The 24,633-nt window shown below is 35.8% G+C and overlaps 3 protein-coding genes across 3 annotated transcripts; 2 read left to right on the forward strand and 1 right to left on the reverse strand.

Moving 5' to 3' along the window:
- On the reverse strand, window positions 1-2,463 carry LOC130723848 (GTP-binding protein SAR1A). Its single transcript, XM_057574984.1, has 3 exons — window positions 2,168-2,463; window positions 1,936-2,067; window positions 1-609 (listed from the first exon to the last, which is right to left on the reverse strand). Exons 1-3 carry the CDS (start codon window positions 2,294-2,296, stop codon window positions 289-291), a joined length of 582 nt encoding a protein of 193 aa, XP_057430967.1. The 5' UTR covers window positions 2,297-2,463; the 3' UTR covers window positions 1-288.
- A 2,063-nt stretch (window positions 2,464-4,526) lies between these two features.
- LOC130722858 (uncharacterized) lies at window positions 4,527-20,791 on the forward strand. The gene is made up of 24 exons (XM_057573711.1): window positions 4,527-4,809; window positions 5,686-5,766; window positions 6,249-6,348; window positions 6,466-6,550; window positions 6,651-6,700; window positions 9,794-9,873; window positions 10,176-10,235; window positions 10,533-10,632; window positions 10,704-10,781; window positions 10,943-11,010; window positions 11,144-11,212; window positions 11,296-11,373; window positions 11,461-11,556; window positions 12,906-12,976; window positions 13,892-13,969; window positions 14,077-14,170; window positions 15,108-15,206; window positions 17,181-17,398; window positions 17,497-17,611; window positions 18,912-19,043; window positions 19,123-19,230; window positions 19,323-19,429; window positions 19,509-19,613; window positions 19,693-20,791. Exons 1-24 carry the CDS (start codon window positions 4,786-4,788, stop codon window positions 20,207-20,209), a joined length of 2,613 nt encoding a protein of 870 aa, XP_057429694.1. The 5' UTR covers window positions 4,527-4,785; the 3' UTR covers window positions 20,210-20,791.
- A 1,115-nt stretch (window positions 20,792-21,906) lies between these two features.
- Window positions 21,907-24,449, forward strand: LOC130722859 (outer envelope pore protein 16-2, chloroplastic-like). The gene is made up of 7 exons (XM_057573712.1): window positions 21,907-22,118; window positions 22,216-22,267; window positions 22,423-22,506; window positions 22,662-22,693; window positions 22,868-22,901; window positions 23,212-23,279; window positions 24,094-24,449. Exons 1-7 carry the CDS (start codon window positions 21,978-21,980, stop codon window positions 24,235-24,237), a joined length of 555 nt encoding a protein of 184 aa, XP_057429695.1. The 5' UTR covers window positions 21,907-21,977; the 3' UTR covers window positions 24,238-24,449.
- Window positions 24,450-24,633: the final 184 nt, after the last annotated feature.

Consider the following 24,633-nt stretch of genomic DNA (forward strand, 5'->3'; position numbering starts at 1 on the left):
TATGAGAACCTCATCCCATTCATATATAACAGGGAAGAAAGTGTACCAAGCTTCTTCAAAATTTATTTGTTTCTGCCCAATCATACCATCCTACAATAGAACCAAGTATTCTAAAGGATAAAATAATATTCCCAAAAAAAATTGAAGATACAAATCTTATCATGGAATATTACATCAGTTGTATCAAATAATCCAATCAAAAGCAAAAACAAAGGTAAAATCTCTGGTGATGTAACTGCAGACATGGATAGTTGACCTGGGAATGAGGAACAAAAATGAAGCTGAACTCTACTTGATATATTGGGAAAGCCACTGGAAGCCTTCGCCATATCCCATCTTCCGAACAATGCTGCACATGAACACTTCGAGAGGTCGAAGGTTGGAGTCTGTGAGATTGACCTTGCCTTTGCCTGTGGTAAAATTGGTGAGGCCTAGATGATATCGTAGCTCATCTTCTGACGATGCATATGGGATGTCAATCTTGTTGCCTAGCACAAGAAATGGAACACTTGCTAAGGCTTCATCTGAAAGCAATGCATCGAGCTCCTTCTTAGATTCTGCAAACCTCTCTTTGTCGTAGGCATCAACCAGGTAAACAACCGCATCCACCTGGAAAACCAACTTAGGTTAGAATTTTAAGAGTATGTTTGGCTTAACACTCCCATTAGCGAAAACGCACGTTCAAACACACTTCAAGACAATAATAAATGCGTTTGAACATGCGTTTATATTACACTCAACTGTATACAAACATACACTACAGCCATATAACACTCAGTAGTCAGTAGTATAGGGCTCAGTACAGCTTATATAAGCAATGATAAGTGAAAAACTTAGAGTTACTTAAGAAACCGCCAGCCTGAAGAAGCTATAGAACATTATTCGAATATAGTCACATCAAACAAAGACCAACAACAAATAGCAAGTCAAACATATGCCTGAGAAACTGGTGAATAGAAAAGGAGATCCATCTAGATAAGCAATAATTGCCAAATTTACTTCAAACCTGTGTTGCAGGATACTTCTTCTCAAGTGGGAGAACATATCAATTAAATATTTATAAAACTGCATACTCCAATGCTTAAAGGGATGGTTAAATTTATTAGGTAGTCTAATAATCATCCTTTTTACACAGATCTATGCATCATTCCTTCACTCTTCTACGTGCATTTTATTTCTTATTCATCAAATGAAAACAGGACATGTCGGCAAGGCAGCTAGTAAATGCCTCCCGCGTGCTATCAACAAAATTTACACTGTCAGTATTTGCCTCCCATGAATCAGATAAATAGCTAGCTTTTATCTGGGCTCATGAAGGCAAAAATTTCTGGATCAGTGAGCACTAGAAAATCAAGGCAATAGTTGTGTTATATCAAAATGTAATTGCTAAGAAGATTCAAATATTCACAGAAACAGCAAAATGCATCTCAACAAAAAGATCAATGAACAAACACCTCATCCGAAAATCCAGCATCCCATATAGCGAGCATGAAAGAACAAGCCAGCATGGGGGTTAAAAGGATAGCAGAGATTCATAACATAAACCAACCAATATGCTAGAACCTTTATTTATAAACGCAATAATGCAATTTCAATGAAAGAAAATCCAATTAAACATTTAAACGCGTAAAGCAGCAGCTACATAACCGGTTTTAAATCTCTTAGTTGCATCATACATAACCTTATCAAAAGCAATTAAGGTCAACAATGAAACAATAAAATGCTACAAAGAGCAAGCAAACCTATCAACATTCAACAGCTATGTTCCATCCCATCCATCTGTAAATCACATTGCACAAAGCAATAACAAAAGAATCACTTCAAGACCAACTATCTGTATTAACAACCAAACAAACCCCTCCAACTACACATGACCAGAGACAAATCCAACATTCAAAAACTCAAAATTGCATTACGGGAAATCAGAAATTGAACCTTTGCATAGTAATCTTTCCAGACTCTGCGAGCAACTTGATGACCACCGAGATCAAAGGCTTTGAACTTGATCTTCCCAATGCTCAATTCCTCGGAAGTGGGATGTTGGGTCGGTTGATGCTGAACTAATCTCTGCAATCAAATGAAATGAAATGAAATGAAAATCATCAAGACCGAGTGAAAGAAAGATGAAGCAAGCAATTACGATTTACGAACGAACGAACGAACGAACCTCGTCTTTGAGCATGTGAAGGAGCGTGGTCTTTCCGGCATTATCAAGACCGAGGAAGAGGATCTTGGCTTCTTTTTGCCACAGACCGAGGGAAGCGAGAATGCCATAGAACCAGTCAAACAGGAACATGCTGCTTTGAGAATCGTGAGATCGAAACCCAGAAATCGAATCGGAGAGGAGAGAGGAGGAAGTTGCAGATCGAAGATCGTAGAGAGAGATATCTATCGCACAAGATTGAATCACGTGCCTGTCTGGCTCATGTAGTGGCCAGTTCAGCGTTTCAAACGCATGTGGTGTCAATGAGAATGTATACTCTGTTTTTTTCTTCTTTTCTTTTTTGTTTTGTTTTGAATTTTTATTTTCCAATTGGACAATGGGGGAAAAGAATCAAGGTTGCTAGCTAGCTGGCTTTAATTGGGAGTAGCTGGCCTTTGCTGAGTTGTGATTTTTGTTTTTTTGTTAAAGATAGGTCACATTTTCATCTTTCACACCCCTAATTTCAACATCATTCAATATGAACACCATAGAGATAAATGTGAAATATTAGTAGTGTTTGGTAACCAAGAACAAGGCATAATAGAATGAGCATGTTTTGTCTACTTTTATTTTATTTGTATGTTTAATTTTTTTTAACGGATGTCGCCACTTGTTCGAAAAACAGTTGCATGTCTCTTTCAATAAATATCTTTCTCAGGATTTAAACTTGCAATCTCATCCTTACGAGGTATGACTTACTTATCACTAGACCAACATCATTCTATCTATGAGAATTAGTATAACTTCATAATTTCTTAGTGGCGTGACATGGATTCCCCAAAAGTCTCTCGAATCCCACTCAAAATGAATTAAATCAATATTAACAATCTCTATTCTCTTGAAACACGAATCAAAGATTACGCCAAATGAGTTTCCTTGATCAATAAAAACCTTGCGCATTTTCGTGTTAGCAATCCAGGCCACATTGACAATTGGGCCTTCATGGTCTCACTTGATCTTCTTACCTCTGCTTATTTGAGTGGTTGGTTGAGATTTGCATGACCTCCCTCAAATGCTTCTTTGTAGAATCGGTAGAACTTCTGCCTCTGGCGAAGTCTCCCGCGTTCATGAAGACTGAGATGCATGAGAAGCTAGCTGATTCCCTCCGAAATTCAAAATCCATTGCCTCCTTTGCCCGCTCTTTTGAGCTTTAGTTTGAGGTTGCTCCCTTTCCATGTTTGTCCGCCTTTGACCTCATCCTCAAGGGGACTAGGGTTGTCTTCCCCTTTTCATGCTCCTCCATCCGAGTTCAATTAGAGACTTGCATCATTGGTAAAACTCGTTCCTCCTTCCCCCGACATTCATGTCCTTGTGCACATATCTATCGACTCGTCCTTCTTTAGTAGGTGCTCAGTTGCTTCTTGAAGGGAGACACACTCATTACCCACATCGTCACACTCATTGTGAATAGCGTAATCTAGTCATATCCGCGAAACCATTTGTTTTAATTTTTATAACAGAAACCGACATGTCAAGTTTCCACACATTGGAGTAAACAAGCGAGGGTACTAAAACTAATGATGTACTCCCTCCGTTCCTTAATATAAGTCACATTTTTTGAAAAAAAAAATTGTTCCTCAATATAAGTCACTTTCTAATATCTAGGAAGCATTAAATAATTTTTTCCAAATTCACCCTCATATTTAATATGAAAGAGATTATGAACTTTTTGAATATTAACTTGGAGAGAGAAAATCATAGGAAAGTAAATAAGGGTAGTCTAGGAAAGCTAATCATTTTCTTTACAAATTTATTATTACTAACTACTTTTCTTAATCTAAGAGAATTAGTTATTTGTGACTTATAAATAGAAACAGAGAAAATATTTATAGATTAACACTCCATTTGTTTGTGGTAGAAGGAAAAGAAGAGTATGATAATGGCTACAAGGACAATAAGGAAAATAGGTGGGAGGAGAATAAATTCTCGTGGGACCCACAATTTGATTTCCCTTCATGTAGAAAACAGAAAAAAAAGCTTAATATATTATATTTTAAAGACCATTCTATCTTTTTAATTTACTGATTTATTGACTTGTCTTGTATGAATTATCTTATAAAAGAAATATTGTATTCTAAGGTGTTAAAGTAAAAGAAATATAAACTCTACTTTCCTTTCGTTTCAATTTTTTTTCGATACAAATAACTTTAAAATCATATCATTTTACTTCCTATGTAACAAAAAAAAAATCATATCATTTTCACTTTATTTCTTTCCATTCACACTCTTTTCTCCAATTTTCAATCATCCATCCAAACAAAGCATAAGCTGACACAGCCAGTGGCATTTCCGGTATTCTACACATGCGTGACTGTGTTTCTTCTCCTCATTTTGCTCAATCGAAGCTCGGGGACACTCTTTGCACGGAGAATATCAAACAGTAGAGAGAGAAAGAGAGTGCGAGGAGAGAGAAAGCCACATCAATGGCGGTTAGGGTTTACTGTTGATCCCCCAAACCTTCATTCCCTTACTGTACTTGTTTCACCTCTCTCGTTCTCGTTCTACTTGTCCTCAAAACCCTAATTCGGCCCAAAATTCAGCATCGCTGCTTTGTTTTTGCTTCCAGACTTTGAGCTACTGAGATGGTTGGGCCGGAGAAATCTCAGGCAAGTATGCTTTACTTGTAATTGAAACTTATAGATTATAGTCAATGCAATTTTTTGTTTTCTATTTAGTGTTTTATGTGATTAGAGTTCGAGCTTCGATTTCTGTACTGGTGAATTGATGATGGAGCTTGAGCTTGAGGCATTTAGTGTTAATTAGTGTTACCACTTGTAAATTCAGTTGGACTGTGAAATGGAAGAAGGGTTTTTATGGAATGCAAAGTGAAAGGGTTGGGGGGAAGCTTTAGTTTTATGATTCTTATGCATCATAGTTGTCAATAGTGTGCTATAGCGGCGCGATTGTGGAGGGCTATTCATCCTTCGTCATGGCGGAACTTGCGCGCTTCAAAGGCAGTAACTGAACCGAGAGAAAGCGATATTGAGCAATGAGATGCATTAGCTTTGTGAATTTAGAGATATAATGAATCTACAGAGCTCACTATAGAGCTTGTAACTGAACAAACAGAAAGTGAAAACTAACTAACTGACTAACAATCAGTTGTTACAAACTTACAATAAGATAACTAATTAACTAGCTGAACAATGGGTATAATTCTCTGTGCCTGAGTGTATCTGGGACCTGGATACTTCACTCCAATACCCCCCTTCAAGCTCAGCTGGGGTCTGTGGAAGAATCGTCACACACAGTGAGTTGGATTGAAGAATAGCAAAATGAGCAGAAGGAAGGGGTTTTGCCAAAGCATCGACACTCACAGGCAAATGTTGAGCTAGAATCTGCTTATTGTTCCCTAATGTAATACAATTTTACACATTTGGGAACAGCCAGAGGGGATGTATTTGGAAAACAATATGTTTTTTTTTATAATGGTTTCTTAAGTGGTTGATATGTTTAGTTGACTTCTTCTTATTGGATTTCAGCGTGTCAAGGTCTACCGACTGAATGATGATGGGAAATGGGATGATCAGGGTACTGGGCTTGCCACTGTTGAATTTTTGGAGGTTTGTACATTGTTTTGGTTAAACTTTCATTTGTGACTATCATGTGTATTATATTTGTGTGCACATAGCCATATATCTCCAGGGGAAGTCCATGCATGATGTATCACTTGTCCTTAATTTCTGCTTATTTGTATGCTCAGAGGGTTTTACCTTTGCATTTTAAATTATAATAGTAATTTATATTGTGTAATATCCTTAAGGATTGGTGGTCAGGGCACTGATTTCTTGTGATATGTGATGACATTATATCTTCCTCCCTCTTCGTATTGTGTAATGTAAAGTAAGGACTTAACTTGTAAAAGAAATAAGTGGTTGATTAGTTTCTATTACTGTATTGAATTACATAGGTAGAGTTGGTACTTGGTTTCCATGTTTTATTTGGACAAATGTTGAGTTTCCTGTAATTGGAATATTTTATTTGGATAAACATTGAGTTTCCTGTATTTAGAATGGATGGAATATCACTAAATCTTGTAATGCAGCGATCAGAAGAACTGGGTTTATATGTTTATGACGAAGATGACAATGATATCATACTTTTAAATCGCATCAGTTCTGAAGATATTTACAGGAAACAAGAAGGTAACTAATAGCATTTTATGCTCTCCCTAGCTAAACAATGACTAGTATTCAAATGTGCTTGAAATAAGAGTGCTTATTGTGTTTGTGAGTTTGATGGAAGATATTCTTGTCCTTCAGATACAATAATTTCATGGAGAGATCCAGAATTTGCCACAGAATTGGCGCTTAGTTTTCAAGAACCCGATGGATGTGCTTACATATGGTAGCAAATAACTCGTAAATTTTAATTACTTCAGATCTTCCTATGGTTTTTATTCTTTCTGATGTGGATTGGTCGTAATTCCCGTGCTTGTTTTATTCAGGGATCAGATTTGCAATGTGCAAAGGAATATGCAATTTAATACATTAAACAGTAAGTAATGCAAAATTTGAATCTTGTTATTCCAGCTTTATCTGGATGTTATTTCACATGTGTTATCTATTTTATAAAGATTTTAATGCTTTTTTTTTTGAAGATTTCAATGTTAACTCAATCGTACAAAAAATTATTATTATGAGTTGGCTATTTGCTTCTGATTCAACGTTAACTTAAGATTTCAATGCCAAATAATGTCTTTGTTCTAGTGAGTGTGGGTTACTAATTATTAATGTTAGCCTGAATATTTACTATTTCAATGCCAATGCGGTGTTATATAGAGAGGTCCTCCTTGGACTAGGGTAGATGGATAGCTCCTCCTTTTCTTGGTTTATAATACCTATGATATGATTATGTTGGTCCTAGACCTGGGAGTTCGTAGCCATTATTTTGTGGTATAGATTGCATAGCATGCAGGATATATATATATGTATGTATATGTATTTTAGTTATACTTTATATTTCAATTTTTTTATTTAAATATAAATAGCATATTAATGTTTTTTATTTCAATAATGCTCTCTGAAATTTCATGAACTTGATCAAATCCTCCCAAAATTTGTTATGAAAGTTAACATTTTTTTTTCTTCTGAAAACACCCCATACAATTTTGTAAATTCATGCCCAGGTTCTAAAATTTGGCCCCTTTGGTGCTCCTCCTTTGTGAAAACCTTATTACCACTTGTGCTTTAAGTAAATGAGGCAGCATTAATATGCTTGCTCAAGCGTTGACTAAATTAAGGAAACAAGTAGCTTTGAGCACAACACCATGACAAGATAGAATGTCAGTTATTTGGATGTTGAATCTAGAGGAAGCTTTACTGCTCTATGTTGTGATCATGAGATGCTTGAAGATAATAATTCAACATATTTTCAGCTGCTTGTTTCTTCTCAATGCATGCTCTTTGACATGGTAATGGAAACCCCACATATTTGACATTAAAAATACCATTAAACTTAGGGCGAAACTTGACCCAACCCGTGGATGATCTGCACCTCATCTTTGTCCTGGCAGGTGTACCACCGGTTGTGCCAGTGATGCATTCAATGGGGAAGGTTCCTTAGGGGATTGTTAGAAATCCTAAGTTAGAACCACACACCACCACAAAACCTTAGGCTTAAGGCAATGGGTGTGTGTGTTCTTTATTATATATGCACTTGTGCACTTGCTAATCTAGGCAATGTGGGACTTCTTTGTGTCACCACTTTATTATCTCTATTACTCCCCCTCAATTGGACTCCAATTTTTTTTTTTTGGCCTGTGCCTTGCACTCCAACGGGAACATCATTGGTTGTCGGACTTGTGCTCCTTCGTCTGAGTCTGCCTTTCGACTTTCTTTGTCTGGGCTAGTACTCTAGCGGGAACATCAAAGTTCCTTGGACTTGTGCTCCTTCGTCTGAGTCTGAGGCCTTGGCTTGCGCAAATGGGACTGTCATTTTTTTTTTTGTTTTCAATCTTTTTTTTTCCGGATTTTTTTTTACTTTTTTTTTCGTTTTTTTTTGGAAGCGGAAGTCATGGCTTGGATCAGACCAGCTCTGATACCATGTTAGAAATCCTAAGTTAGAACCACACACCACCACAAAACCTTAGGCTTAAGGCAATGGGTGTGTGTGTTGTTTATTATATATGCACTTGCTAATCTAGGCAATGTGGGACTTCTTTGAGTCACCACTTTATTATCTCTATTAGGGATTAACAGGAAGTTGTGAGGATTCTAATTAGGGAGAAGGGGTTGGGGGAGAGAGTGCGGATGAAGAAGATAAAAGGGTATTTTTGACTTGTTAGTTGTCTTGTACGTGAGACAAATTGTTGCCCTTTGTGGAATATTTTTTTTTATCTTGTATACAGCTCCTTGTTTTGCCCCATCCCATGGTCATTTTTGTAAGAACAATGTTTTGTATTGCAGTCTCTTACTTTTTAGCAGTTCAAATGGACCTTTAGTTTTTATATAGAAAAGGAATTTGGCCCTTTTGTCCTGAAAAAAATGGGGAGGTTGCTAACCTCCATATCGTGTGTAGGTTAACAATCCTCATATATGTACACACACATCTAATGGAAGCCCTGACAATCAGGGCCTTGATTTTAGAGTATTGTTGATAAGGGTGTTCATCTATTTGGTTTAGGAATGGCAATGGAGGCAAACCATCCGGTGTCTGCAAATTACCGTGGATAGGTCCCGTCCTAGGTTTTTATGACCAGTTTAGAAAATACCTGTAAAAAATTGCAAATTAGGTGCAGCGTCGATAGACCTGTATTGCTCAATTTATGCTTTATAATAATGATTTGATAGAATTTTTAATAACATTAATTTGAGTTAGATTTTACACTTTCATTAGTTTTTTTTATTTTTAATTTTGTTTCTTTTTCATAGTCAGGTTTAGTACTAAATGTTCTTTTTATAGTTTGTAAAAACTAAAAACATATTAAAAGGAAAACTTTGAAAAGAAGACATTTTTCATATAAGTAAAACACAGGTAATGAGTTTGAGTATATTCATTGGATATGGATATGATCCCTAAAGTTTCTACTCATTAGGGCTTGGTCCTAGTTACAGGCCTTTATTAAATGCAAATACGGGCTTGGGTATTCTAATAACTAGCCTTTTTCTATTCTTAGTTTTGTTCAACCTAATAATCTCGTAAAATCAAATGTTTGGGTTCAAACACGCAATGAATATTGTCAATCATCCAATGCAATGATCCCACATTTTTTAACCGATTTTTATAAAACATTTCTCTAATCTTTTTTCTCAAAATTTCCTATATTTAGACTAGTTACTTGTTAATTTTTCATTGGTATTGTGCTGTGGACTTTTGACTTTTGTGTCAAATTGTCATTATTATTCTTTTTAAATATGTCAACCTGATCATTCTTTATTGGTTTAGTTATATTTGACTTTCACAAAATAATTTTGCAAACCTTGATCATTTCATTTTGATTGGTTCATATTTTTCCTCCCTGATATCCGAACTAAAATGACCTTTGTAGACCCCTAGTTCGAGTGGACTATGTGCTTTGTCTTTGTTTGCAGAATTCTCTTGTTTGCTGCTTTATGAATTTAATCTTACTGTTTTTGTTGTATATTTCAGGCGATGCATTTCACAGTGTAAACAGTGAGTTGCGGGAGTTGCCGGCAGTTGTGTTGTCAACCCTTCCTTTGATTCTTAAGGTTTGGGCATATGCTTTAGTCCTCTGATATTTGTTTCTGCCTTTTTTTTATTGTTTTTCAATTATTTTTTACTGCGTTAATATAATCGTGAAAAAAATATGTGAACAAATTATAAGATGGCAGTAGAAATATTCAACTATTCGTCTGATATGCATAAGATATGGACTTGGTTTTCTATTTTGAAGTATCTGTACGCCCTTGGTAGAGTATTATAGTACTTCCAGCGAATATTTTGAATTAGTACTCTGGTATCTATAATTCTATATTAATGACTTCAACGATTTTTTTTTGGGTGTTCGCAGATTGTGGTTGAAAATGGCATTGCTGAACAATTGCGGCTTACAGAATTAGTATTAAGTGATGTAAGTTAAAATAAATTTTTATTAATATGCATATGCTGTCATTTATGTGTATGGCACCGCAGTTACTGTAAGGTTTATTTGATGATGGTTATGCTGTTGATTTCTAGTTGCTCTATCATATTGTATTGTTGATTACTATATGCCTATCCTGCTTGCAAAGTGAGGATGGTTTTCTAGGACATTTATTGTTCATTCTAAAATCACATTATCTTCATGTCTAAGTTTCTCTGAACTTTGTGAATTCAATCCTTTTTGTCCTTGTCTAGATTCCTCATTTCATTAATATTTCAAATGCAGCAAGATTTTTTCCGGAAGCTTATTGAAGTTTTCAGAGTTTGTGAAGACTTGGAAGATATGGATAGCCTTCACATGATTTTCAAAATAATCAAAGGAATCAGTCAGTATTCTGCCACTTTGATTTCAATCCCTATGTTGAATTTTTTTTGACATATGTCTGCTCTTATGCAGTTTTGCTTAATAGTACACAAATTTTTGAGCGAATATTCAGTGATGAATTTATAATGGACATTATTGGCGCCTTGGAGTGTAAGTTCATTGCATGTCTTTATTTCATCTATGTGAATTGAGTTTTTCTTTTTCTTCTTCTTCTGTTTGTGCTTAGCCATTACATCCTATGTCCATGTCATATTGATATGATTTATTATATGTCTAATATGGTTCGTTTCTATGATCTTGTGTTATTTCAGATGATCCAGAGGTGCCTCATGTTCAACATCATCGTAAATTCTTACAGGAGCATGCCATTTTTAAGGAGGTATGTTTTGCGAAGTGATTATTTATTCTATTTTGGGAGAGAAGCAAGGTGTGATAGACAGATTTGTAGAATGTATATGCAAGATAAATGTACTTCTAGCTAATATTTAAATATTTTCATTTTAATTTTGTAGGCCATACCTATAAAAAATTCAGTTGTGCTATCGAAGATACATCAAACGTATAGAATTGGTTTTTTGAAGGTTTGACTCCTTCAAAGCCTTTAACTGTTGCCGCTCTTATTTTTGTTTTTAATTCGATTCTTACCTTCTCTGGCTGCTTTCAGGATGTTGTTTTGGCTAGAGTATTGGATGAGGCAACTGCTGCAAATCTTAACTCTATAATACATGGAAATAATGCCACTGTAGGATTTTGCTATGAGTTGAAAGAAGACTTCCCATTTAATATACTGAACATTATTTTTAGTTTTGACTGCTTTGTTGTGTTTTAGGTTGTTTCTTTATTGAAGGATGACAATACATTTATCCAGGAGTTGTTTGCTAGGTTAAAATCGCCCACCACCTCTCCTGAATCAAAGAAAAACATGGTAATTCTTTTGTTTCTCCTAGCCATGACAACACTACTTTACTATTTCCAGCATGGCATTGTTGTTTCATGACTTGATGTTTTCCCCTCCTGGTGATGTAGCCTATTATATTTGCGCAGTCACATTTGATGAAATTTTACTAAAAGAAGAAATGGAATTTCACCAAGAGGTTATGCCTACTAAATGGTTCCTACTGTCCTGTACATTTTCTTTAGGTTATTATTCTATTAACTACTGATTTTTTCCTTTTCTTGTCCCCGTGAACCAGTTGATTTGTTTCATAACTTCAGAAAACTTACATTCTGTAGACTGTTTAACTCTGACATGGTTGTTAACTTGTTATTCGATGTACTAGTACTGTTATAAACACACGGGATTTATTTTTACTTAGTTCTAAACTTTGTGCTTTCAAGGTAAATGTGTCCTAATTAAATTGAAGTTCTAGTTTCCGTATTGGTCAGGACACTGAATGTCCTGCCATCTTGTGATAGAAATTAAAAAGTGTTCTCAATTCTTGTTAATTACACCCTTGTAATATTAAATGTCTTCTTTAATTGAAATATTAGAATTGATTATAGACCAAGCCTTGCTCAACCCTTAAAGCTACCGCTTGGGCCGAGGATCTCCCAAGTCATTATTTTGAGCTCTTGGCCTATCAGCCTATGCCTAGCCATCATGGGATATTAACATACGCCTCATTCCTAGGAATAGGCATTTAGAGCATGAAGTTTGTCCAGAATGGGCACTTGTAGGTTGTTCAACATCAAGTTTCAGATAAACTCCAGCTCCATATTAGAATTGAGCCTAATCAACTCCTAAAGTTTAGATAAGGGGGCCTAAGTCATTCTAAGGTGTATTTCGGACTGAGACCTAGCTGAAGTGGGATCTTAACATGTAATACTGGACGAGGGTTAATTTTTTCTTTCATTTTTGCCGAAGCTTGGAGGAGGTAAAGATATTAAAAGTATTTATGACGTTATGTTTCCTTCTGCCCATTACTTATCACATCAGAACAAAACCAAAAATGAAGTACTTTATTCATTCTTCATCATTTTATTTTTCTTCCAAGAAGAGTTGTGCCGAACGAAGATAAGTATGAACTGGTAGTAGAGAAGTGTTTGAACTAATAGATTGTGATTTGAGTTGGAGTTGGGGTTTTATTTTCTTTCAAAGTGAATCATGCCTGGTTTTCCTTTATTTGTGCTCATATTGATTATATTATTGTAGAGTTTTTCCCATCTGATATTTTATAGCTGCTTTAGTGTTAATGCAATCTTTTTTATGCTTGTGGTCGACCTTACTGCTAATTCTTATCTTAAATATAATGTGCCTCTCTTTGTGATGGACAGGTTCATTTCTTGTATGAGTTCTGTGGTTTAAGCAAAAGCTTACAGATGGTACAGCAGCATCGGCTTTTTAGGTACATAACATTCTGGAGTGGTACACCTTGACATCAGCCTGTTATGCAATCTGTTTTCTCCAATATTTGAAATCAGTTGCTATGGTTTGATTGCATTCTTCGTAATTATTATGGAAGAGTTTGGTATTACTTCTATAGTTTGCTCTTATTTTTATTTTTCAAGAAATGATTTGATTGAGCATCTCAAAGTCTGGCATTGCTTTTTTATTTTTTCTTGGAGTCTTTAATGGCGGAGGCCTGCATTTACTTTTAATTTATAACACTATAATTTTGATTTTTCAACTATAATTATACTTGTTTATAAAAGATTTTATATCTTTAGTTGGGTTTCCCCCAACTGTATTCTTATCATAGCAAGTTTTTTATTAGCTTAAGAGAACTTTTGGAAATAGCTTTTTTACATGTAGTTTGTTAGGTACCAATACAAAACTATCCTGAGAAGGAAGTATATGGTATTGTTTACTCTTTCATGCCCGCTTTGCCTGAGTATAGCAGTATTTACAGGAAGTAGAGAAGAAAAAGAGAAACAAGAAGATGCAGACTTTAGGCACTTCGCTCCCAATGTCCAGTTCCCACTAGTTCCGTCCAACCCCCTTCACACCACCCTTCCCTCCTATATCCCTATTCCACTACAATCAGTTTTCCCATACACTCAGTCCTCACTTCCTAAGCACTGCCCCTGGCTGTTAGTTACACATTCTTTCTCTTTGGCATGATAAGGTGCATCGCACCTCTTTGACCACCTCACATACACCACCCTAATTACGGTGCTTCTTTGAGTCCGTGTCAGTTATTAAAAGTCATGTTTATGTTAGCTCTTTAAAGCAGTTTTTATTAGCAAACTCATACCTTTTTCACTTGTAGCAGTGATACCAAACTGATTATTTTTTTATTTTCTATGTTTGTACGTTGTAGGGATTTGATGAATGAGGGTATCTTTGACATTGTCACTGATGTCTTGCAAAGTCAAGACAAGAAGCTTGTGCTTACTGGGTATACATGCCCCTTTGTCACCTTGCTCTGTATAGATCAGTTATGTCTGTTCTGTTTTTCTATTCATTGTGATTAGTTCTAAGAGGAAAATGTTGTGATGGTTGCAGAACAGATATCCTCATTCTCTTCATGAATCAGGATCCTAATCTTCTGCGGTCCTATGTTGTTCGGCAGGAAGGAATTACACTTCTTGGACTGTTGGTAAGTTTTTTATGCAAATAAATTAATGAGCTGACTTGGTCTTTCTAGATGACATGCATGTATAAAGAAATAGATGAAATCAATTAACCTCAATTGTGTGTGCATGTGTGTATGACATTGTGTATGCCGGTATGTATTTGATAGAGTACAAGAGAGGATAAGAGAATTTCATATGAATATTATTCTAATTTTCATTGAATTCATAGAGAAGGAAGAGTACATCCTTATATATGTTAACTGAAGTTAGTTCCGTTAACAACTAACAATAACTAACCTATGCCAGCTGTAACATACTTAAAACATATAGCAACTCATAGTCTCATACATTTAATAATTTTACTGTGTGGGTGAGTATATTTTAAGTTATAGCTATATACTCTGACAGTATCTACCATTGGTTTAACTTAATATGCAATGTATGTAATATTAGTCTATAACATCCACCTCTACTTTCTCACTTCACAGATACACACACCTTAGTTTCCCTGGAGATTCCATGCTATTCTATGCCAAAGTGATATGATACGTAGTGTTACTCATGTAGGTAAAGGACACATGAATGATTTTATTTCTAACACCAATAAACAGATCTAGAATAATCTCTGATATTATCTTATAATTTGGGCTAGGCATAATTTTTCTCAAAAAAACTAGCTTAAGTGTGAAGACATTTTTATTATGTTCCTAATCGTTATTCATGGCTGTCTGATTCTATTGAACAGTCCCCGTCAATTATATTACAGAATTTGAGTCTATGAATGTAAGAACTTGTCATTGAGTTCGTCAGAAATGAAACACAGTTTATAGGTCTGTGTTTGTGTGTGTTTTCTGTATTTTCCCTGGCTATGCTCAAACTCTTTCACAAGGAAATGCGGAATGGAAAATATGGATTCAGAAGTTTGAGCATTTTTGTTAAAATTAGTTCTTTTATGTGCAGGTTAGAGGAATGATAACGGATTTTGGAGATGACATGCACTGCCAGTTTCTTGAGATACTTCGCAGTCTATTAGACTCATGTACATTGTCTGGAGCACAGGTTCAATTTTTCTGCTATTTTTCTGGTCTCGGAATATTTCCTAGATTTCGTACTCAAAATGTTTCTTGACTTGAAGAGATTTTATTTTTCTTTTGTATTGTTCATTTCTTTAATTGTGATAGAAATGTTGACTTTAACTGATAATGTGTCAACTTCAGTTTAACATTCTAAAATAAATTTTTCAACATACCATGTTCTTGAGTACCACATTTAGGTTTAAAATGGTAAGCTTCTCTGCAAGTTATCATTGATATTATTTTTTTCAGTTGGGGAGTGTCCAGTTTATATTCTGATAGATTCTGACCTAAGGCGTATCTAACACGGGGGATCATCTTCCCAGGTAAGCATGACACTAGCAAGGGGCGTAATGAACGATACATGCGGCATGCATAGCATGAAGAAGAGTAGGTAAAGAGGATATATGAATCCCTGATAGCACCACGTAACAGCCAATCTTGATAACTCTATCGTGATAGCGCATGTGGGATGTAGCTTAGGATTTATCTGATAGAAAATGAAGGAAATTTAAGAGAACTTCTGTGAGTCTCTTCTGATTTCATTAACTGAAGTAGTGTGTACAAGCTTTATAGCAGTGTGAGATCTCAACAGATCTTAACAGGAAGCTGTTGATGTACGATAACTACCTTGCAACTAACTACTAATTGAACCAAATAGGCTAAGATACAATACAATCACGAATATAATAATAGTCTATAACTGAAACTGAATTCTTTATTCAAACAGCCATCTGCAACCTCAAGGAGGGTGAGAAAGGAAAAACATGTCAACCACCGTCCACCTTGAGGCTTGAGCTTCTCCTTGAGTGTGGAAACCGTGAGGGAGACGATGCTTTATTAAAGATGTCACACATTGGTTAAGTGATAGGATGTGCTTCACCATTAGACTTTTATTTAGAACCTTCTCCCCTGCCAAAAAAGATGTGTAATTCTATAAGCTTGGTTTTTGCATTAAGAACTGGATTATGGTACAACGCTGTAATTGTCACAGAAGATTAGCAAAGAGTTTGGAAGTGGTTGGAACGATGCCTGAATAGATTTGATTTTTGTTAGAAATGAAGTTCAGCCATGTCCTTGAACTGAACAAAGGTGGAGAAGATATCTGACTTGTGTTTGAGAAGGTAGATCTAAGTATACTTGGGGTAGGCATTCAAAGAAGTTAAAAAATTATGTAACTGCAAGAGGATGCCATAGCAGCACGTCCCCAAAACATTGGTTATTGGTGGAGGTCAATGGGACTCTGCAATTCTTAGAGTTCGGTGGAAATTAGTGTGAAGGCAAGTCTGGTATCATTATATTATTAGAAATTAAAGGGAGAGGCGGGGGAGTTATGGAGTTAGTTGAGTGGTGAAATGGAATTTGGGAAAGAACCAGGTCTCTCAAATAAGGAAGTTGAGAGAGGGAGTCCCCATTGTAGCAATCTTGCCCCTCGGTTGTGTGTTTTTCCGCTGTTACTCATATGCGCTGTTTTCCTATAAAATTCATCTTTTCCTCCTACTGCTGGGACTATTATCTATTAAGTTTCGCTCCCATGATCCAGGGAGCTCTGTAAAATTCAGTGAAGAATGGAGTTAATAATGGGGATGTAAAAAAAGTAGTCTGAAGTAATTTACAGGTCATTGTAACTTATTAGCAATCGGACGCTGTAGTTTGATAGAGGTCATGCTTTTGGTTGGTTGGTCATGGTGGGCCACCTTATCATTCATAGGGCTACAACCCTGTTTACGATCCTAATGAAGTCTGTCTTTTGCTTTACATTTGGAGTCAAATCATTTCGGTTCGTTTGTGCTGGTTTAAGTTTTGAATGTTGAGTTGTGTTTTATAACTTATGAATATCTGCTGAACTAATGGGGGTACTTGTCTGTTAATCTCTCATGTATGGTAGCTGTTTCATCCTTGGTTTGTTAGATAGCTATTTCAGGAATTGCTTATATTAATTTTTTGTTTTATTTGACAGAAAGACTCTATTATTGACATTTTCTATGACAAGCATTTGGGTCAACTGATCGAAGTGGTAACAGCATCATGTCCTTCAGAAAATGTTGCTCATGTAAGCAGCAAAACCATAGATCATGATCAAGGAGTCCAAAATCGGAGTGGCACAAAGCCAGAGATTCTATCGAACATATGTGAATTACTATGCTTTTGTGTCCTCCACCACCCATACCGGATAAAGTATTTCCTTGTTGCTGTGTGTTATCAGAATTGACTTTTTGAGTTCTTGTTGCTGATCTTTTAAAATTTGAAAAGGGGTTTCTCATGACTGTTTTCAGGTGCAACTTCCTTCTGAATAATGTGATTGAAAAGATTTTGTTACTGACACGGAGAAGGGAAAAATATCTCGTTGCTGGTGCTGTTCGGTTTGTTCGTATTATTCTTTCACGTCATGTAAGTTTATTTGTTTGTTCAGATACTGTCCTAATTTTTCTTTGGCGACTACCTGAGTAAAAGTGTCACCCACTCCCCCAAACATTTCTTAATGAACTTCAATAGACGTGTAATTGTAGTTGAACAGACCTCTCTTTACTGATTTGTTTTCTTTTTTAGGGTAAGGCAATATTGACTGGTTGTTAGTGATACTGATTTAAGGCTTAAGCTTGAGGATGGTCTGAAGTTTGATGAAGTTTATTTTTCTACATTTCACCTCCTTATCTGAGTGGATAATGGAAATATTTTGTACGTGAAATCTGTAACTCATTTTACCGTCTCAGATTTCCTTCCCTTGACTTTAATTTGAACCATATTTTTGTTAGTATTTTTCTGAGGTAATAGTATTTTTCTTCCGATTGCTAATGCTAATAGTATTTTTCTTCCCCCTTATGAAATTTTATCATCAGTGTTTACTTGTACCATCTGCGTGTTATTTTGGTACTCATCACCTATGTCTTCCTTGTTGGAGTTTTTTCTACTTTCTGTTTAATTATCTGAACTAATTACGATATCATTATAACAACTGGGATTCATGGGAACTTTTTAATACCGTTGTAAATATGTCATTAGGTGGGTGCTGTATATTTTATTCATAAACTAATTAAGTATGAGGACCTACGAATATGAATCCTTTGCAGTTTGGGAGCATCAGCGTTAAAATGGGTATACATTTTTTTATTTTTAAGTCATGCTTGAGGCTTTTCACTTTTAGGAGGGGGTGTGAGTATCAGTTAGTAGAATATAGCTTTTGGACAGTTTAGCTAACTTGTTATTGCTGTTTTGAGTTGCTTATTTTGGTAGCTTTTAATATTAACTGTTCTCTCTAAATTCTTTTGTACTTCTTGACTCTTGTTCTCTCTGAATCTTTTGTACTTCTTGACTCTCCAAAAGTCTGCTTGAGGCTTTTCACTTTTAGGAGGGGGTGTGAGTATCAGTTAGTAGAATATAGCTTTTGGACAGTTTAGCTAACTTGTTATTGCTGTTTTGAGTTGCTTATTTTGGTAGCTTTTAATGTTAACTGTTCTCTCTAAATTCTTTTGTACTTCTTGACTCTTGTTCTCATGGTGTTTAATTTGAAATTCCAAACCTATAGGTTAATTGTCTGAATCTTTTTAATTTGACGAAACTTGCAATCTTGTTTGAAGCTATAATAGTGATTCTTGTTTTTATTCCACATATAATTACTTTTTGCTGTAGATTTATGGTGGATTGCTTCTCATATACAGTACTTCTAACAGTTTGGAGCGTTGCCATGCAGGATGACCATCTGATAAATTATTTTGTTAGAAATGATCTTCTCAAACCAGTTGTAGATGTTTTTGTGGCTAATGGCAATCGCTACAATCTGCTAAATTCGGCTGTTCTTGAACTTTTTGAGTATATTCGCAAGGTACTGTTCTTTTGTTTGTATTTTGTCGGGATATTAAATGCCTTAACCAGTTTTGTACTGATAATGTTGTATTTTACAGGAGAATATGAACCCATTGCTGAAATATATAGTTGATTCTTTTTGGGACAAGCTAGTGCAATTTGAGTATTTGGCTTCCATTCATTCCCTGAAAGTAAAATATGAGCAGGTATTTTTTTAGCTTTTATTTATCGATTTATCGACTTCTTGCCCAAGCACATAGTTGAGTCCTGAGAGTTGAGGTTATGTGCTTGCATGCAGTGTTTGGAAAATGATGGGACAAACGGTACTGCTATTATGAATGACTTTCGAAGACGACTTGATGAGCGTGCCTTGGAGAAAGAGGAAGACTACTTTACTGAGGGCAGGTATGTGTCTTCTTTCACGAGTGTTAAGGAGATTTTATATAACTGGCATGAAATCTCGGGACTTTTGGTTGTTTAACAGTGATGATGAGGACACGACCTCTGCATCCATTCCACATAATCAGAAAGGGCAGCAGAAAGAACCTGTATTAACCAATGGAGTTGCTGCAAGCCACACAGATTCAAGGTATAGTTTTTTCTTCTATTTTACTAGCCCTTCTCAAGATCATCTTCTGAAAGGCAATCCTTTTTGTCTTAATTTGCAGTCCAAGGTTTGGTGGACTGGTTGACTATGATGATGATGAGGATGATGAAGACTACAAGCCACCACCACCAAGGAAGCAGCTAGAAGCTTCTGAAGAGGATGAAAGGACAATAGAGTCTCTCAGGCTGAAAAGGAAATCACCTTCAAAGGATAATGAACCTGAGCTTGTACAGAAGCAGAAGTTGTCTAAAAATTCAAAATCAAGTGTTTTTTCTGCCTTGTGTTCGACATTGGGCCAGGCTGTGCTACCAGATAAGGAAACTGCAACAAACATTCATACTGATGGGAGGATGAGCTCAAGTGAAGACAATCGAGAAAATGAGACAAATGTTTCTAGAAGCTGCTCTGAGAATAGCAGCACAACAGCTGACGAGAATCACTTAGATAAAGAAACTGCTGCATATAGAAACTCTTCTGATGGGTTACAGGGCACTACAGATAATGGGCAGTTGGGTGGCGAGGAGCATACATTGGTTTCACCAAAATCCTCACCTGAGATGGCCATAAATGGATCTTAAGACTTGAAAACAACATAGAGGAAGGCAGATTGTGCTGTTTGACCTTGGAATTTTCCGGTGGCAAAGTGGTTGCTGTGCCTTGTGTGAGACAAAAGGGTTCTTACGATGATACCATACAGTGCCATTCAGAGGTGGCTAGATATGATGCAGCAACTTGGATTTGCTCCTATGCTTTGGTTTTCGGGCTTTGAACATAGTAACAGTTGCTTTTCTATAACATTCACCAGCAATAAATCTCGTTTTCTTTTCCTCCTCACAAATTTTTACCTCTTCCAGCTCATTTTCAAAAAATTTGCCCGAGTATAGGATGGGGGGTTGGTCTTGTATTTTTTTTAACCTTTTGACCTTGCACTAGCTATATTAACTTCTTGGTAGAGGGCGCCAATATGTGCCCTACACAGGTTATACTCTTCTGTTCCCCCTTTCTTATGGTGGAAGTGATATAGGGATATGTCATATGTGCATTGAGTTTATAGGGTCAATTTTTCACAAATGAAGTAGGTAGAAAACATTACCTGTTGTAAATCTGTATTGAAATGTTGATGTTTTGTCCTCGTAACTAAAATGAGTTAGTTTTTTTCACTTGACTATAATATTATATTTTTGTTTTTCTGAGGATGAACTCTGTTGTGTCTGCCTGACCTCTAGCAGTATTTAAGGACACATTTTTTCTATCGGTTTCTCAAGGTACAAGCGTACAGCTGAGCTACCTAACTGTAGTGATTTGTGAGCTCTTAGAATTTTTACTGCTTTTTCTAATGATTTTTTTTTAATCTTACTCAATGTTAGTTTTTAGTCCCCGGTAACTTTTCTGGTTCCGTAGCTGGTTGGCAATCTAAATTTCCAACCGAAATTTTATCAAGTGTTTTAAAAGTAAAATATTGATGATATTCCTATGCATTAAGCAAATTCAAACATGGAATTTGTATTCATTTGAAAAATATCGAATTGGAAATTTTAAAATTAGGGATTAAGCGTAACAAAATTACTAGAAATTGTATTATACTTATAAATAAGCATATCCAAGTATTAAGAGTTTTCAACACATCCCCATTTGTAGAGAAAAATTTACTATAATTGGATTAGGGATTTGTTTTTTAGAAGACACCCGGTCGCAAGCCCTAACCCTGATTAGTAGCGAGCGACATGATGAATTCCACCAAATCACATATGTGAGTGTTGAGTGAAGAGGAATGGCGAGCTTTTAGTGTGGGCCTCCATCTTCTGGGGTGGCTCCTCTATTGTCTAGGTGTTCGGAGTGGTACCTGCAAGAACAGTACAATCTTCACCTTCTGGGGTGGCTCCTATGTCGTCTAGGTGTCCGGAGTGGTACCTGCAAGAACACTACAACATTGAAGTTAGAACGTGAGTAAAAACGAGCAGCGAATTATAAAGTAATATGTACCTTGTGTTATTCCATGTCGTATCTTTAATAAAGTCGGGCTTACGAAATAAGTTGTCATGAGTGTCTGATAGGTGTAAGTAATATGATAGGTGTAAGTAATAGAAGTTTAAGTGAAGAATCTAACCTCATGTTTGGATTTTTGATTTGAGTGTCACTCAAATCTATTGCCACCAAGTACGCATTCATGTTTACTTTAGAAAAGCCACGTGTGGATCATCTCTACACGTGTTCTCCAAACCATGCACTACTCTAACACTACATTACGTTTCTTTCTTCCTTCCTTCTTATGGAAAGAGTGAACCAGAAACAGAGGAAGGAAGGAAAAGGAACGATTGCAGTTGCAGCAGCATTGAATACTCTAAGATGAACCTGAAGACGAGCAGTGAGGTGGAGACTCGAGCTCTCCTTGATAAGGTTTCTAGCTTCGACAAAAATGAAGGGCTCTTCAACCTTGGCCACCCTCTTCTCAACCGCATCGCTGAGTGCTTCGTCAAAGCTGCTGGAGTGAGTTCAATTCAATTCAACCCTTTTCTCTTTTTCTCTGTTTCTATTTCTTCATCTATGTGCTTCCATTCATCATATTATTCACCTTCTCTTCCAGATAGGAGCGGTTCAAGCTGTGTCACGCGAAGGTTATTCCATTGCTATTCAAGGTGTAACAACACTACCTCTCTTACTTCATTAAACATGCTAGGGAGTTACTTACAATCTTGATTGATCAATGATTATAATAATTTAAGCCAAATCAAATGTTATGTACTAATTATTTGGATGAAACATTGATCTTGAATATGAAATGGATTCACAGGTACCAGGGGTGTTGATAGCAACAATGGCAGTATACCACCGGAACTTTCAGGTGCCAAGAAAAATCATTTGCCTGGTCTTAGAGGTACATGTTATTTTCCACCCTTAAATTAAATGTGGGGAGTACGAATATATTGAAGAATTGAAGTTGCTACTAAGTTGAATTGTTTCCATTTAGGCCAATCTCTTAATTGAAGGGAGAATATTAATAATTTGTTTCTTTTTTGTTTGTGTATTTAGGAGAGACCAATAGCAAATCTTTCGAAGCCATGGTGAGTTCATAATCTTATAATTTTGCATATGCTTCTCTCATTAACACCCTTAAAAGCCTGTTGTTCCTTATATATGGCCTTATTCCTTAATGGTCTTCAAGTGAAGTATAAGTGAGCCTTTGGTCATACTTTATAGTTTATCTGTTAATTGTGTTTCCTTTTTTTCATGCACAGGTATTGAAATCTGGGAAAGAGTCCTTACAATGGGGTACTGAAATTTTCCCTTTGAACAGCTACAAAACTATTTGCTTCTGTTATATCGTTATGTGAATTTTCTAGTGATCAGTGATTGTTATTAGTTGTATAGTAACTTTGATTTGCCAAAGTTTCAAGGCCTAACTTAGTCTAGCAACATGTTCTACTTTCACTTTTCATGTTCTGTGCTTTATTCAGTTTAGTAGAAAAGGGTTTTTGTTTTGCTTCAATGACGATTTTCTGTATGAAATTGCCAATCTTACAAATTTTAAGGGTATGCCCTACATGGAAATATGGACCTTAAACATTCCTTTGTAATGCAGGGGTGGCTGCAGGAATATATTCAGGTCTAACATATGGGCTGAAGGAAGCTCGTGGTGCTCATGATTGGGTAGTACTTCTTTTCTGGGTTTATAACATGGGTTTGCATTTGAGATCTCAATCTAAATTTTACCAAATACTTAAATGTTTGAACTTTATTTTTGCGAAAAAATAACACACGTAGGTGAACTTGAGCCTATTTGGATGCGGACTAAAGAACACTTATTGGAGCTTACCCAAACAGACATGTTATTCATAATTATTGTGAATCACTGAATCCAACATGACTGAATACAATTTTAACCTATGTACTTTATTTATTTGGATTGAATTCATTCACTCTGTTTCTCTGTAGGCATAATGGATATCCTTTTAATCTCTTTTCAACTCCAATTCATCTTGTTGTGATGGTTGTTTGTCACTTTTTCTTTTATGCAATAATAATAAGTAATAAGCATTGATCCATCATCCATCTTGTTGCATATTTAGATAAGGTTTATGTTTCAGAAAGTTTAAAAGTAAATTTGTTCCCACTTCTTTGCCAATTAATATTCTTATCTGAATGTGAAATTCATCATGTTTATTGCTTTCTTGAAGTAGATCTACAAACATGACCAAATATCGAGTGGAACCCCAAAGATATATAATTTTTAATATGTTGGAGTGTACATAGGGATTAAGGAAATGGGATTTTCAACTTCTAGGGATGAAATTGACAAAATTTACCTTTAATGACTGAAGTGATTGAAGATACATTTCTCATGTATTAATATACGATATTACTATCTTTTAATCTGGTGTTCAACATGGTGCTATATGATCTATCTCTTCTTTCTTTTATTCACAACAATAATAACACCATCCATTCTGTTTGTTTGATGCAGAAAAACAGTGCAGTTGCTGGAGCAATCACTGGGGCATCCCTTGCCCTTACATTGGAAGATGTCAGTCATGATCAGATTGTGCAATGTGCTATCACTGGAGCTGCAATCTCCACTGCTGCAAATCTTCTCACTGGGATTTTCTAAATGGATACCCTGTGTAGAGATTGGCTTTAGAGATTAATGGCTCTCTTTTTTCCTTTTAAATTGTGACAGTGAATCTTGTATATCTATGAAACTTGCATGGATTTCTTATCAATGTTGACTTTATTCTCAAACTTCTTGTCTTGCTTAAGCCTATTTTTCTCCTTCATAACTCTGATTTATTCGCATGACAGGAAAATATGATAAAAATAGAAGAAGAAAGTGAATATCTATGTGTTCTGCTGGACACAATAATATTAGCCTTCTACTTAATTCTAATGTTGGTGTTTCTTTCTCTTACTATAAATCAACCTTTTTATTTCCTGGTGTAACACAGACCAACAATTTACATATGCCTGCCATATGCAAAGATTAAAATCTAGAAGAAAATAACGGAAC

This window comes from Lotus japonicus, chromosome 6, assembly GCF_012489685.1.
Source record: "Lotus japonicus ecotype B-129 chromosome 6, LjGifu_v1.2".
NCBI lineage: Eukaryota > Viridiplantae > Streptophyta > Magnoliopsida > Fabales > Fabaceae > Lotus > Lotus japonicus.

Coding starts and splice junctions, on each gene's coding strand:
- LOC130722858 (XM_057573711.1), top strand. CDS start 4,786: ATGGTTGGGCCGGAGAAATCTCAG. Junction 4,810..5,685: donor TTGGGCCGGAGAAATCTCAG/GCAAGTATGCTT, acceptor ATTGGATTTCAG/CGTGTCAAGGTCTACCGACT. Junction 19,044..19,122: donor TTTTTGAGTATATTCGCAAG/GTACTGTTCTTT, acceptor TGTATTTTACAG/GAGAATATGAACCCATTGCT.
- LOC130723848 (XM_057574984.1), bottom strand. CDS start 2,296: ATGTTCCTGTTTGACTGGTTCTATGGCATTCTCGCTTCCCTCGGTCTG. Junction 2,068..2,167: donor TTCACATGCTCAAAGACGAG/GTTCGTTCGTTC, acceptor ATTTGATTGCAG/AGATTAGTTCAGCATCAACC. Junction 610..1,935: donor GGAAAGATTACTATGCAAAG/GTTCAATTTCTG, acceptor TTGGTTTTCCAG/GTGGATGCGGTTGTTTACCT.
- LOC130722859 (XM_057573712.1), top strand. CDS start 21,978: ATGAACCTGAAGACGAGCAGTGAGGTGGAGACTCGAGCTCTCCTTGAT. Junction 22,268..22,422: donor TTATTCCATTGCTATTCAAG/GTGTAACAACAC, acceptor ATGGATTCACAG/GTACCAGGGGTGTTGATAGC. Junction 23,280..24,093: donor CTCGTGGTGCTCATGATTGG/GTAGTACTTCTT, acceptor TGTTTGATGCAG/AAAAACAGTGCAGTTGCTGG.